This window comes from Erythrolamprus reginae, chromosome Z, assembly GCF_031021105.1.
Source record: "Erythrolamprus reginae isolate rEryReg1 chromosome Z, rEryReg1.hap1, whole genome shotgun sequence".
In the NCBI taxonomy this organism is placed as follows: Eukaryota; Metazoa; Chordata; class Lepidosauria; order Squamata; family Dipsadidae; genus Erythrolamprus; species Erythrolamprus reginae.
The window spans coordinates 142,879,329-142,893,553 of record NC_091963.1 but is presented as its reverse complement, the minus strand read 5'-3'; the positions used below and the strand labels follow the sequence as shown (position 1 = coordinate 142,893,553).

General features: G+C 41.7%; 1 protein-coding gene across 2 annotated transcripts in view; it reads right to left on the bottom strand.

Moving 5' to 3' along the window:
• The window catches only part of PLOD3 (procollagen-lysine,2-oxoglutarate 5-dioxygenase 3), a 179,230-nt gene that overhangs the window by 31,229 nt on the left and 133,776 nt on the right, over window positions 1-14,225 (bottom strand). For both annotated transcript variants that reach the window (XM_070728046.1, XM_070728047.1), the window contains exons 2-7: window positions 7,757-7,848; window positions 6,330-6,466; window positions 6,047-6,210; window positions 4,539-4,651; window positions 2,573-2,636; window positions 1,116-1,213 (exon numbers count right to left, since the gene is read on the bottom strand). In XM_070728046.1, the coding sequence (XP_070584147.1) occupies window positions 1,116-1,213; window positions 2,573-2,636; window positions 4,539-4,651; window positions 6,047-6,210; window positions 6,330-6,466; window positions 7,757-7,848 (668 nt within the window). The remainder of the gene's footprint in view (window positions 1-1,115; window positions 1,214-2,572; window positions 2,637-4,538; window positions 4,652-6,046; window positions 6,211-6,329; window positions 6,467-7,756; window positions 7,849-14,225) is intronic.

The window sequence follows — 14,225 nt, the reverse complement described above, 5'->3', positions numbered from 1 at the left end:
ATGGAGAGTGTGCACAGGTGTGGGTGTGCGCACACATGCACAGGGGTCTGTGCATTGCATTATGGGTGCTGGCATGTAGGAGTAACATGTACATACTTTTTGCACACGGTGCCATCACTGGCCTACAGGCTAATCTATCTATCTATCTATCTATCTATCTATCTATCTATCTATCTATCTATCTATCTATCTATCCATCCATCCATCCATCCATCCATCCATCCATCCATCCATCCATCCATCCATCCGTATGTAATATGTATGTGTTTCTGTCTATGTTAGACAGTTAGTGTTGGTAATGACCTACAAAGCCCTACATGGCATCGGGCCAGATTACTTGTGGGACTGCCTTCTGCCCTAAGAATCCCAGCGACCGGTTAGGTCCCACAGAGTTGGCCTTCTCCAGATCCCGCCAACCAGACAATGTCGTTTGGCGTGGCCAAGGAGAAGAGCCTTCTCTGTGAGGGCCCCGGCCCTCTGGAGTCAGCTCCCTCCAGAGATTCACACGGCCCCCACCCTCTTTGCCTTTCGCAAGAGTCTTAAGACTCACTTATGTCGCCAGGCTTGGGTCAATTAGGTCTCAGCCCCCTGGCCAATAAATGTGATATATGGCTGCGATTTGAATTTGATTGGTTTTTAATATATTGGGTTTTTTAGCTTATGTAGTTTTTTAATTAATTAGATTTGTCTTTGTATTCACTCTTTTATATTGTATGCTGTGAGCCGCCCTGAGTCTTTGGAGAGGGGCAGCATGCAAATCTAATAAAAAATAAATAAAATAAAATAAAATAAAATAAAATAAAATAAAATAAAATAATAATAATAATAATAATAATAATAATAATAATATCTTCCATCCATCTATCTGTAATATGTATGTGTGTCTGTCTATCTAAAAGTTTATATATTTGTGTCTGTCTGTCTGTATATGTGTGTGTGTGTGTGTGTGTGTGTGTGCCTGTGTCTACCTATATGTTTGTATATGTGTCTGCCTGCCTGCCTGCCTGCCTACCTACCTATCTATCTATCTATCTTGTAATCTGCTTCACAGGATCTGTCAATGGAGTCAAAGTCTGGATATAAACACTGGGGAAATGTAAAAGGAGACAAGTTACCTTGGTGGGTCCATTGCCATGGATAACAACAGGAAGGGTGTCGTATGCAACATTCCGAGCTCGCACACGGGTCTGCTCAAATTTCAGCACAACCTCTTCTGCAAAACCAGGGGGGAAAAAGTAAACTTTGGGGTCATGGTTAAGTTGCTGGCCTAGAAACTTGGAGATTGTGTGAGTTCTGGTCCTCTTTTAGCACAAAAGGCAGCTGGGCCTGTCAGTCTTTTCTCTCCAGTCTATCTTGCAGGGTTGTTGATGTGGGGAAAATAGGAGACAGGAGTACAAATATACAGTATATGTAAGCCAGCTTACATATAGATTACCTATATTCATTATGTCTGCTGTGTGGGGATCCAGGTTGATATGAAACAAGTAGCGAGTTTGATTTGTGTTTGTTGAGGCCATGGTTGTATGTGTCTGTATGCATATGTGTTAGGGTTTTAAAAATTGTGTCATTTTAATGTTGTAGGCTGTGAAAATATTTATTGATCCCTCGCATTCTGGACATAAATTGTTACAACACCTACCCTCAAAACAATGCCATAGAGCACTGCAAAGACAACTAGACACAAGAACAGTTTTTACCCAAACACCATCACTCTGCTAAACAATTCCTTCAACATTGTCAAACTATTTACTAAGGCTGCATTACTATTACTATTCTCTTCAGCTTATCATCTTTCCTATCACTTATCTTGTTGCTTGTATTCTTATGATTTATATTAATATTGATTGTCTGATGACTGCTTATTTGCATCCTCTAACAATCATTGTGTTGTATCTCATAATTCTTGACCAATGTATCTTGTCTTTTTGTGTACACTAAGAGCATATATACCAAAGACAAATTCTTTGTGTGTCCAATCACACTTGGCTAATAAAGAATTCTATTCTATTTTATTCTGTTCTATTCTATCTACGGTAAATGGTACAGAAAGACAAAGACAATGTCTCTCATTATCTATGGCTATCAGTTCTGGCATTCTGAATCCACCAGGTATATATCAAAGAACACTGCTGATTATCCTTAGTAGATCCTCTTCAAGCCCAAATAAGCCCTATTAAATCATAATAGCCTTAACCAGAGGTGTTTGTGGTTTATATCTGTGTGCAAATGATAAAATAAGCAACAAAACATACCAACACTAACTTCACATTTTGGGTATGTGCACTGTGATGTGGTAAGCATGTACAAAAGGTTGGTGATTGTTCATGTCATTGAAATAGTTGCTTTGACTAAATTGTCCGGATACCCCTGAGTTCCTTCACTCTGCTCTAAGTTAGTTTTCCACTCCACTGGTGTTTGTCAAGGTGACAAATCTTGTATTTTGAGATCTCCAGGTCACAAAATTTTCCAAGCATTGTATACATCTTTCCTGCTTGTTTCTACCTTCGAGCGGTCCCTCCTCTGCTAGAGATATTTTTGCTAATTTTCCTCATTGAGAGCATCATTCACTTACCAATGGCCCCATTCAGGTTTTGGAAGATTTTGGACGTATGATCCAAGGCGATCCCATATTTTTCCTATAAACACAACAGTGAGGAAGTAAGGTCAGAGTAACCTTTCCTTAAACAACATATTCTTCTTCCCCTCATCCTTCTACACCCCCCCCCCATGTTGAAGCTATAAATCACCCCTTGGGGGACACACTGATCTGTAGCTTGGCAACATTGGAGATAATATAGTATAAATCCTTCCGTTCCCACCATCCAGTCAGCTTCTTGGACAAGAAGCCAAACATCATCAAAGAAAACCAGAAAGTCCAATTGTCTCTTGAAAAATCACCTTTGGGGCAACCATAACCTGGATGACTGAGAATCTCCACAGACATGTAGCTTGGCAACAATGGTAATTGTAGATCCAGAGTCAGTTGGTGGTAATTTGTAAATTTTTTCCTCGCTGGAGTTGTTCTTTCAAAAGTGGGGTTGGTAAAACCACTACAGAACTTAACTTTTGCATCATATTTTAGATTCTGCTAATCATATGTTGCACTACACAACATGCATTTTGGGTTTTTTGAAAGTTGGTCCTGCTCCCACAACAGAGTTACAAAAGATAGCCCCTACTTCATGCAAACTTCCTTAAATTAACTGAGTCAAAAGCACAAATTTGGGGAACTTATAGCCATAAGCCTCCTTGTCTTTCGCAAATTACTCAAGACCCATCTTTATCGCCAGGCATGGGGGAGTTAAGATATTCCTTCCCCCTAGACAATTACAAGTTATGCATGGTATGTTTGTGTGTATGTTTGGGTTTTATAATAAGGGTTTTTAGTTGTTTTATTAATTGGATTGTTACATGCTGTTTTTATCATTGTTGTTAGCCGCCCCGAGTCTGCGGAGAGGGGCGGCATACAAATCCAATAAATAATAATAATAATTGAGCCTGTCCATTATGGCCCTAAGTCATGACAGTTATACAGCAGGTCACCCCTTGACCAAACCTGATTTTATGACCTTTTTTGTGGCAATTGTTAAACAAACTGCAGTTGTTAAGTGATCCAATTGTTTCTTATAGATGAATTTTGCTCAAAAATAGAAGTAAATGCAGTCCCCCCCCAAATCCCTCCCCCACTGTTAAAATATGGCCACGTGCTTTGCAAACAGCCACTAAAGTGCCTGAAACCAGGTCATGTGATGGGGTGGGGCAGCCATTGAAACTTTGGAACGGAATCTGTACTTAAGACCTTTTCATCTCTAACCTCCAGCATAGTGAGCAGAAAAGAGTGGCCGGGGGGAAAAAGAGCCGCTCTAGGATGGAACTCATTGCCAAAGCAATATAGATCACCCAGCCCACATCCTGGACAACTGCAGGGGATGAGTCATATTTATCCTTGCTTTCTTGGCCAATGGACAAGAAGCTAGTGACATGATGAAGTCTTGCCAGTGGATCTGGTGAATGAGGATTCTTGGGATATTCAGTTCCTGCCATCTTAATTCCAAATGGTTGCTAAGCAACTGAGTTCCCTTCCTGACTTCCCTACCAGAAATTGGATATCCCATGAATCCACATAGACCATATTACTGGCAAGACTTCATGACATCACTACATTCTCCTTCCCAATTGGCCAGGAAGATAACATGGCTCAGTCCCTGCAGTTGACCAAAATGTGAACAGGGTGATCTGTATTGTTTTGGCAATGAGTTCCATCCTAGAGCGGCCCTTTCCTCCCAGCCAGTCTTTCTCTTCTACCTCAATAGCCTGGAGGTTAAAGGTGAAAAAAGAGAGAAACTGACTGGTTTTGGCTGAACTTTAAGCAAGGCTGGGACCATTTTAAGCCAACTCCAGCCCCTACAATGATGGCAACAAAGCTCTCTGTGGGAAAAAGCGATATCAGAGTTGCATAACCCATTTTAATGACTGGAGAATGAAACTATATAGAAGTGACTACAAAAATCACAAAAGGAATTTCTATTGGCACTCACACGCAAGGCAGGATCCAAGTAAATGCGTGTGTAAAACAGCTGGTCATCGTCATCATCCTTGTACTTCCACAGCTGGACAATGCGATTGATCACAGGGGCATAGCCGATGAATCCTGGAAAGGAGAAACGCAACATATCTTTTAAAGTACTGCGTAAGAGGATAGTAGCATTAAGGACTAGAACCTCCTAGATCTTTTCAAAAACTCTTAAACAAGCAATAATAATAATAATAATAATAATAATAATAATAATAATAATAATAATAATAATAATTTATTAGATTTGTATGCCGCCCCTCTCCGAAGACTCGGGGCGGCTCACAACAATAATAACAATAACTTATAAAATATTAGACTTCTATGTCTGGAGAAAGAGGGACGTGGTGGCTCAGGGCTAAGACGCTGAGCTTGTCGATCAGAAAGGTCGGCAGTTCGGTGGTTCAAATCCCTAGTGCCATGTAACAGGGTGAACTCCCGTTATTTGTCCAAGCTTCTGCCAGCGTAGCAGTTCGAAAGCACATTAAAAAAAATGCAAGTAGAAAAAATTGGGACAAACTTTGGTGGGAAGGTAACAGCATTCTGTGTGCTTTCAGCATTTAGTCATGCCGGCCATGACTAAATGCCGGCCATGGAGATGTCTTCAGACACGCTGGCTCTTCAGCTTTGAAACGAAGATGAGCACTGCCCTCTAGAGTCGGGAACGACTAACACATATGTGTGACGGGAACTGGAGCCTGAATCTTTAGAGTGGGATGAGTTGGAGCTCGGGTCGACAAAGGTTGACAGGGTGGTCTTGTTGGCTTCGAAAGAATGTGGGGAGGAGCGGGATAAGGCAGCCTCAGGCTTGGGATAACTCGCCAGCATGGAGGAACGGGGGCAGGACGACTGATAGAGGACAGGAAATAGAGATGAAAAGCGACATAGCTCAAATGATGAGCAAGGACCACCCTCTCCTGATCCCCAAGCAAAGAGAATGGAGAGGCGGCAGGAACAGCATAGGCCGACCTGAAGACTCAAGAGGAGAGCGCCCGCACCTCTTCACAAGGCACACCTGGGAACTGAGACTTAAGGAGAGGCTGTGTGGAGGGGCATTTGTAGGGACCAAACACTGAATTTGTGGAGTTTTGTGCGCCGCGGTTGACATTTGGAGTTTGCTGGACTTCTTGCCTTATTCCTTGCTTCCTGGACTCATTGACTTATTCCCTTGCCCCACTCAACTTTTTGCTTTGAAGCTGTTGTGTTAACAGCTGTTTGCTGAATTCCTTGCAGCCAGAGGCTGCTGAAAAGGTATGTGTGTTTGTGTGTATGTGTGTACTTTGCTCCGGGATTTGCCATAAATATGGGAGCATTTGGGGGAAAGTTGGAGCAACTGACTGTGTTGCCCCTGCGTCATCATACCGAACTGAAATCCCACCACCTCTGTTATTGACACAAAACAGGGTCTTCGTAACATGGAATTGGGAGTTGCCCTGATTCCACCCTCACCCCTTGGCACTCCAAGCCCGTTACCTCCAGAGTTTAGGAAGCGCTTTCCAAAAGTGACCGGTGGGTACTTTTCAGCCAGGGACCACTCCGGCCAGCAGAAAATTTCTGCTGAGAAGACCAGGTTGCTCTTAAACTGTAGGAACTTCCAAAGAAGTTCAATGGGACTTCCAGCCAGAATCACATCATAGCTAGGGTGGAAAAGAGAAGGCAGGTTCTGAGTTAGTGTTTGATACAATGGTTCTTCTTTAGAAACCAACAGGAGAACATTCTCCTCTTATGGATCCAGCCCAAGATTGACCAGCTTTACCTGTCCACAAACATGACAATAAGGTCCTCTTCATTTGCATATTTCTTCATTTCAGCCTTCAGCCATCGTACCTTCTGACCTCCACCGACCGTCCGGGCAACATCACCTCCTTTCCAATCTTCATCAAGTCCTAAAGTCTTGGAGAAACATTAAGACAACTGTTGAGACAGATGAGGGAGGGGCTGCCACAAGAAAGGGGGACCTATTCTCCTAAGCAACTGAAGGCCAAACAAGAAGCAATGGATCGAAATAAACAAGGAGAGAACCAATCTAGAGCTAAGGAGATATTTCCTGATAGTGAAAACAATTAATCGGTGGAACGGGTTGCCTTCAGAAACTGTGGGTACTCCAGCAGTGCATATTTTATTAATCTAATTTATTAATCTAATTTATATGCTGCCCAACTCCTCAAGGACTCTGGGCGATTTTTAAAGGATTTTTAAGAAGGGACTGGACAAGCCTTTGTCTGAAATAGTATAGAGTCCCCTGCTTGAGCAAGAGGTTGGATTGGAGGACCTCCAAGGTCCCAATTTTGTTAGATATTATTTTTTTTTTAAAAAAAAAAATTCTTGCTCTTCCAGTTTGAAATTCGGATGCTCCTACCTAGGAACATGGCAGGTTACGTAACGACTTCTCCTAAAATACTGAATTTTCTACCCATCTTGTTAGTACTATATACAAAACAGTTGGGTTTGAAATATATAAACAAGCTAACGATGAATGTTTGTTTGTATTGAAGCTTTAAGAGGTAGTGTTGCAAATTGCCACAAGAGGAGCCAGAAAGCATGATTCTCTCTGCTCTTTTTTCTCAATGAATATTTGTTTGTACTGAAGTACTATAGCTTTAAGATGTAGTGCTGCAATTTGCCATAAGAGGGAGCTAGAAAGCACGATTCTCTTTGCGCTCTGTTTTTTCTGCTGATTCACTTGACTGATGTAGTAAACTCTGTGTGTTGGATGATAGTTTGATGTGTTTTGTAAGCTGTAACGTATGTCTGATATGTAAGACAAGGACAGGCTTGTAATATTATTGTTGTATTGAGAGATATTGACTTAAATATGTATGACCAGACTATGATATTTCTAAAAGTAAACACTATTTTATACACTTTAATGGATCTGTTTTGTGTGACTAAATAATTACTCATATCTCCTGGATATCTGCTGGAATTCCACATTTCCTCTATACACATCCTTGATAAATCAAGGATTGTGCACACTCCTTAAGACAACCAGTCCTTGACTTGGCCTAGATGTTTCAGGATTATAACTTTCAGAATTCTCAGCTACTGTGGATACTTATGCTAGCTTTCTTTGACCCGTTCTCCAAAAATACCCTACAATTTGCAAAAAAGCAAATTGGCTATGTTCCCACTCCGCCACCCCATTCTCTCCCCCCTCCCCGCAATAATATAGAAAGTACACACCTTGACGGTGTAGTTGAAATATTTTGTTGTTTGTAGAAAGCGCCGGTAGCCCTCTGTTTTCTCCGTGGCAGCAGTCAGGACCAGGAGCTTCCCTGCAAACAGCATGGCAACAGAAGAATTAGACCAGGGATATTGAAAATGAGAAAACAAAAGAGAGAAATCAAAGCATTGTTTTTAGATCTATTCACTTGTTCTTCTAAGCAAGCCCAGGAGGGCAGGTTAGAAAATTCCCTCAAATATTTCAAATGTTTCACTATTTAATGTGCAGGAAGCTAACGTAAATTGTTTAATTGCTTTGTCTCCATGCCTGAAGATTTAAATGACTTGAAAAAGCTGATGCGAACCGGAAAAATTCAAAAGTGCTCTTTATCCTTGCAACTATGCGAGGCAAATTCTTCAATCTTTGGCCTCAGATTTACCGTGCCATATTTTTCTTTCTAGACGCCGCACTGAGTTCAGATACACATGAGTTTGCAAAAAGGGATACAGCTAATGCTCAACTTACAACCATTTGGTAGTGAACATTTGAAGCAGTGGTGAAATCCAATTTTTATTACTACCGGCTCTGTAGGCCTGGCTTGGTGGGCATGGTGTGGCTTGGGGGTTGGCCGGGGAAGAATACTTCAAAATCTTCATTCCCTCCTCACCCCTGAAGGAAGGATATTGCAAAATCTTTTTTTTTTAAATAATAAACTTTATTGAAATTTTCATAAAAAGACAAAACCAACAAACATACATTTAACATGAATTTGGGGTTGCGATACCCCTACTTATTTTAGAACTTAAATTTCCATACAAAAAAAGAATACCTTTTTAATACTTTAAATCAACTTAATACTTTAAATGAAAAGAAGAAGCTATATTTAATCTTGTATACAAAAACTTTCATTTATAACCTAGATAAAACACAAAATATAAATCATACATTCTTCTTTTTCTTATTTATCCATATATACACTTTATTCCATACTACATAAAATTCTGATTCTACTTGGTCTTTTAACCGTCTTGTCATCATATCCATTTCAGCGCAATCTAGTATTTTCTTGATAACCTCTTCTTCTTTGGGGATATTTTCCCCTTTCCAGTTTTGCGCAAACACAATCCTGGCCGCTGTCAAGATATGTATAACTAAATATAAAATTTCTTTCTTGTATTCCTGACTAGGTATACCCAGTAAATAGAATTCCGGGGGTTTTTCTACATCCTGCATTACTATTTCTTTTAAAATTCTTTCTATCATTGCAAAATCTTTATTCCCATCCCACCCTGGGGCCAGCCAGAGTTTGCCGGTTCTCCAGACTATTCAAAATCTCTGCTAACGGTTCGCCAGAACCTGTTAGAACCTGCTGGATTTCATTCTGGTTTGAAGTTACAAGGGCACAGGGAAAAAATGACTTACGGCCACTTTTCACACCTATGGCCATTGCTGTGTAGAAAGATAGCACCCACCCCTCTCTTAGAAGAATTAAATATTTTGAGAAACTTTAAAAGGGTAGAATATTATGTTTCTGTGGATGAGAAATGGAGAAGCATGCACTTAAAGAAACAGAAAGCAGACCCCACCCTCCTTAATAGCCCACAGCAGATGTCACCGCTTAAGAGATAGACAGGTCTATTCATAAGCAAATTTATTTAGTTATTGGATTTATATGCCACCCCTCTCTGGGACACGGAGTGGCTTACAACGTATAAAAAGAACAATACAATACAAATCCTAAATCCAATTAATATAAAACCCATTTATCTAATCTAATATCCCCATTATATTAACAATCAATCATTCCCACTCAACAGCAACATGCATATCATTCGTAGGTCAGGGGGTTAAAGTCTAATGGCCCCAAGCCTGGTGGCACAGATGAGTACGGAAGGCGAGGAAGGTGGGGGCAGTTGGAATCTTTATGAGGAGCTGATTCAAGGGCTGGGGCCCCCACAGAGAAGGCTCTTCCCCTAGGTCCCACCAAACAACATTGTCCACCCTCACTCAAGATCCAAACCAGGATAAAGCCATTAAGCCATAATAGGAATTGCCCAACACCCTTTCAGAACACAAGCCCCTTCATTGCATCATCTCAGTTACACACTCCCAGCAAACATCAAGCAAACCTAGGAGCTCAAACATACAGTATACCATGTTTCTCTAAAAATAAGACCCTACTTATATTTTTTTGAACTCTGAAATAAGCACTTGGCCTTATTTTTGGAGAAATCTTATTATTTTGGGATGCGTGGAGGGGAAAAAAGAAGAAAAGAAAAAATAAACGTGTGGTCAAAACTTTATTGTTGTTTAACCTGTTAACTGGGGTTTTTTTTTCTCCATATATATAACATATGATAGGTAAAGTATTTTACAATATTGAATAAACAATGGACTTGATTCTCATAGAATCCTTCAGCTGACTGATTATATTAGATAATTTCATATGATGTGTAATCGTTTTTCAATCTTTTTTGCCGGAGGCACCTTTCAAATAATAAGGTTGCAGAGTATTACATATCAACAATGCACAAAGTACAAACCTTTTGCACAATGCAATTCACTGTTAATCTTCACAATCTACGTCTTATGTAATTTACAATAATAACAATGTGCCAGGCTGGCAGCTTAACAGCTGCATGCAAAAGACTCCCACCAGCTTTACATAATGTGTAATTCTTTTTAAAAGAATTTTTAATCATGATAACTCATGGGATCCTAGCTTAACAGAGAACATCAGGTGAGAACGATTGTGCTAGACCAGGGCAGGGGTGGGTTGCTCCCAGTTCGGACCAGATTGCCCGAACCGTTAGCAACCCGCTGGGAATATAATTTTGGTGTCACGGATCTGGTTCTGTCTATGCTAGTCCATGCTCACCGCCATCTTTTTTTCTGAATTTTCAGCCGATTTTCCTATAAAGTGATACTTTGTCTTACAAACTTAATTGGTTCCAGGACGAGGTTCTTAAGGTGAAAAGTTTGTAAGATGAAACAATGTTTCCCATAGGAATCAATGGAAAAGCGATTAATGCGTGCAAGCCCAAAATTCACCCCTCTTGCCAGTCAAAGCGCCCATTTTTGCGCTGCTGGGATTCCCCTGAGGCTTCCCTCCATGGGAAACCCCACCTCCGGACTTCTGTGTTTTTGCGACGCTGCAGGGGAATCCCAGCATCACAAAAACGAGTGCTTCGTTGGCAACGGAAGTCCGGAGATGGGGTTTCCCATGGAAGGGAGCCTCAGAGGAACCCCAGCAGCACAAAAATGGGTGCTTCGCTGGCAATGGAAGTCCGGAGGCGGGGCATCCCAGCAGCGGTGGTGGGTTTGTAAGGTGAAAATAGTTTGAAAGAAGAGGCAAAAAAATCTTAAACCCTGGGTTTGTATCTTGAAAAGTTTGTATGACAAGGTGTTTGTAAGATGAGGTATCACTGTATTTGGATGGCTTCTCTTCTGTGCTTTGAAAAAAGCCTTCCCGTCTACCCCCGGGGTTATTACTGACCTTTATTTCTTTGCCCAAAGCACAGCTGACCAGCTTGTCGGCTATGTTTCAGGCAGAATCCACCTGAGCATGTGCAGAAGTGAAATCGCAAAAGTGTTTGTGCACTTGCAAGCAGAGCGTGTATATGTCTGGGGAACGTTGCGATGCGAACTGGTGGCAAAGATTAAGTGGAACCCATCCTGGACCAGGGGCAACAAATTCAAGCCCTGCAGAGATTGTCTTAGAAACAGCAAAGGAACTCAACCCGCCCACCCCAAGCCCCATTTTGGCTGCCAGAGGGCCATCCAAACAAACTAAAAATAAAAGAATGAGAGACATATTTCGCCTTTTGCATTTTAGTTTGCAGGAAGGAACAGGATAGGAGAAAGGGAAAGAGGAAAGACAAAAAGAAGGGAAGTTGGGAAGAGAGAAAGAAGGAAAAAAGAAGAGGAGAAAAAAGAAGGAAGGAGAAGGAAGAGGGAAGGAAAAAGGCAAGCATCTAGTGACATCTTCGTTTAATTTTTTTTTTAAGCATTGGAAATTTGTATTATTGTATTTTATGGGCTATAAGATCCTTCGGACTCTAAGTCGCACTTAGCTTTTGGGGAGGAAAAAAAATCTGCCTCTGCCTCCCAGCACCCATCCAGTATACATCTAGCCTGTTTGCCACTGCCCATTTGCCGCCACTGCCACCAGTTCGACACAGCCACCACCTATTCACCACACCCCCATTTGATGCCACGGCCCATTCTAGAACAGCTGATCAGCGCTGCACCAACCCCCTACCCCACCGCCACAATAAAACACATAGACATTTCCATCCACTTTTTTGGGGGGTGGGGAGAGTGTGTTATATACTTTGAAAAATATGGTATTTATCAATTTGCACAAGTGTACTAGCGTGCCTCCTGTCCCCTGTCCTATTGTCTCGTCTATATCTCATACATCATATCTACTATACTTCTATTCTATTCTTCTTATACTACTCTCATAATATCCTTCTTTTCTCTAATTGATATATTCTATTCTTAAATTTTCACTTCTATTCTTTCTCTAATATATTTTACTCGAGTATAACCTCTATAACCTTCATTGTGTATTGTTGTGCATTGGACAAAATGAATGAATGAATGAATGTTATTTAAATATTGCAATCTAAGGTTAATATCTTACAGCCTAGAGTTGTAGAAGGGACCATAAGAAGCCAAGATCCATAAACATTCCTGCATTCTGTCAAGGGTTTAATGCCAACGTGGCTAGTCTCTTAGGAGATTGGCACAGATTTCCGAAAAGCTGGAAAGGTGGAAAATGCATAGGGAAATTCCAAGTCCTTTTGTGGTCTACATAAAAGCCACAAATGGAACAGTTGACAATATGTACAACTTGATTCCTGTACCCAATTAGACCAATTTTATGTATTGGTGCAATGCATTTACAAGCAGTCCTCGGCTTTTGGCCACAACTGACCCCAAAATTTCCATTGCTAAGCGAGACATTTGTTAAGAAGTTTCTGCTCCATTTTACAACCTTTCTTGCTGCAGTTGTTAAACGAATCGCTGCAGTTGTTAAGTTAGGCCTCCAAAGATGATTACATGACCCCGGGACACTGCAAAAGTCATAAATATGAATCAATTGTCAAACATCGGAATTTTGATCATGTGACCATGGGGATCCTGCAATGGTTGATCAATGAGGGAAAATGGGCATAAGTCACTTTTTTCAAGTGCCATACCTTTAAACGGTCATTAAATATACTCTTGTAACTCAAGGACTATCCCTAATCTGAGTTTGCATTTATACCATGTTTCCCGAAAATAAGATCTTGTCTTATATTTTTTTTGAAATCTGAAATAAGCAGTTGGCCTTATTGCTATGCACTCCAAAGCCCAGGGGATATTATCGGGGGATGTCTTATTTTGGGGAAAACAGGTGTCTGTCTGTCTGTCTCTCTATCTATTAATCTATCTATCTATTAATCTATTAATCTATCTATCTATCTATCTATCATCTTTCTAATCTATTATCTATATACAGTGATCCCTCGAGTTTCGCGATCTCGATCTTCGCGAAACGCTATATCGCGATTTAAAAAAAAAATTAATTAAAAAAAAACCCCACTTCCGTGTTTGGCTTCGGGAGTCAGCTGGGAAGCGGCGCGGCTGTTTTAAAAGGTCGCAGCTGGCCTGGGGGGCTTCCCAGAACCCCCCCGAACCCCCAACCTGGGTCTTCCCGGCCGCCCACGCAAAGGGGAAACCCCGGCTCCTCGCTGATGCCCGCCGCTCGCCCGCCCGCCAGCAAGAGGGGGAAGACCCAGGGAAGGTTCCTTCGGCCGCCCAGCAGCTGATCTGCTCGGTAGCGCAGCAGCAGCGAGGAGCCGAATCGGGGTTTCCCCTTTGCGTGGGCGGCGGGGAACGCAAACTCCACCATCTACACATGCGCGGCCATAGACAAAAAGGGCGCGCATGCGCAGATGGTGTTTTTACTTCCGCAACCCTACATCGCGAAAAATCGATTATCGCGAGGGGTCTTGGAACGGAACCCTCGCGATAATAGAGGGATCACTGTAATCTACAATGTTACCCTGAAAATGAGACCCTATCTTTTTTTTCTTTTTTTAAACCTGAAATGAGGGCTTGGCCTTATTGCCATGCATTCAAAAGCCCAATAAGGGGTGTCTTATTTTAGGGAAAACAGGGCAGCACGTATCTCAAATATCTTTGGTTGCCGATCAATTTCCGGTCACAATTCAAAGTGTTGGTTATGACCTATAAAGCCCTTCATGGTATCGGACCAGAATATCTCCGGGACCGCCTTCTGCCACACGAATCCCAGTGATCGATTAGGTCCCACAGAGTTGGCCTTCTCCAGGTCCCGTCGACTAAACAATGTCATCTGGCGGGTCCCAGGGGAAGAGCCTTCTCTGTGGCGGCCCCGACTCTCTGGAACCAGCTCCCCCCAGAGATTAGAACTGCCCCCACTCTCCTTGCCTTCTGTAAACTCCTTAAAACTCACCT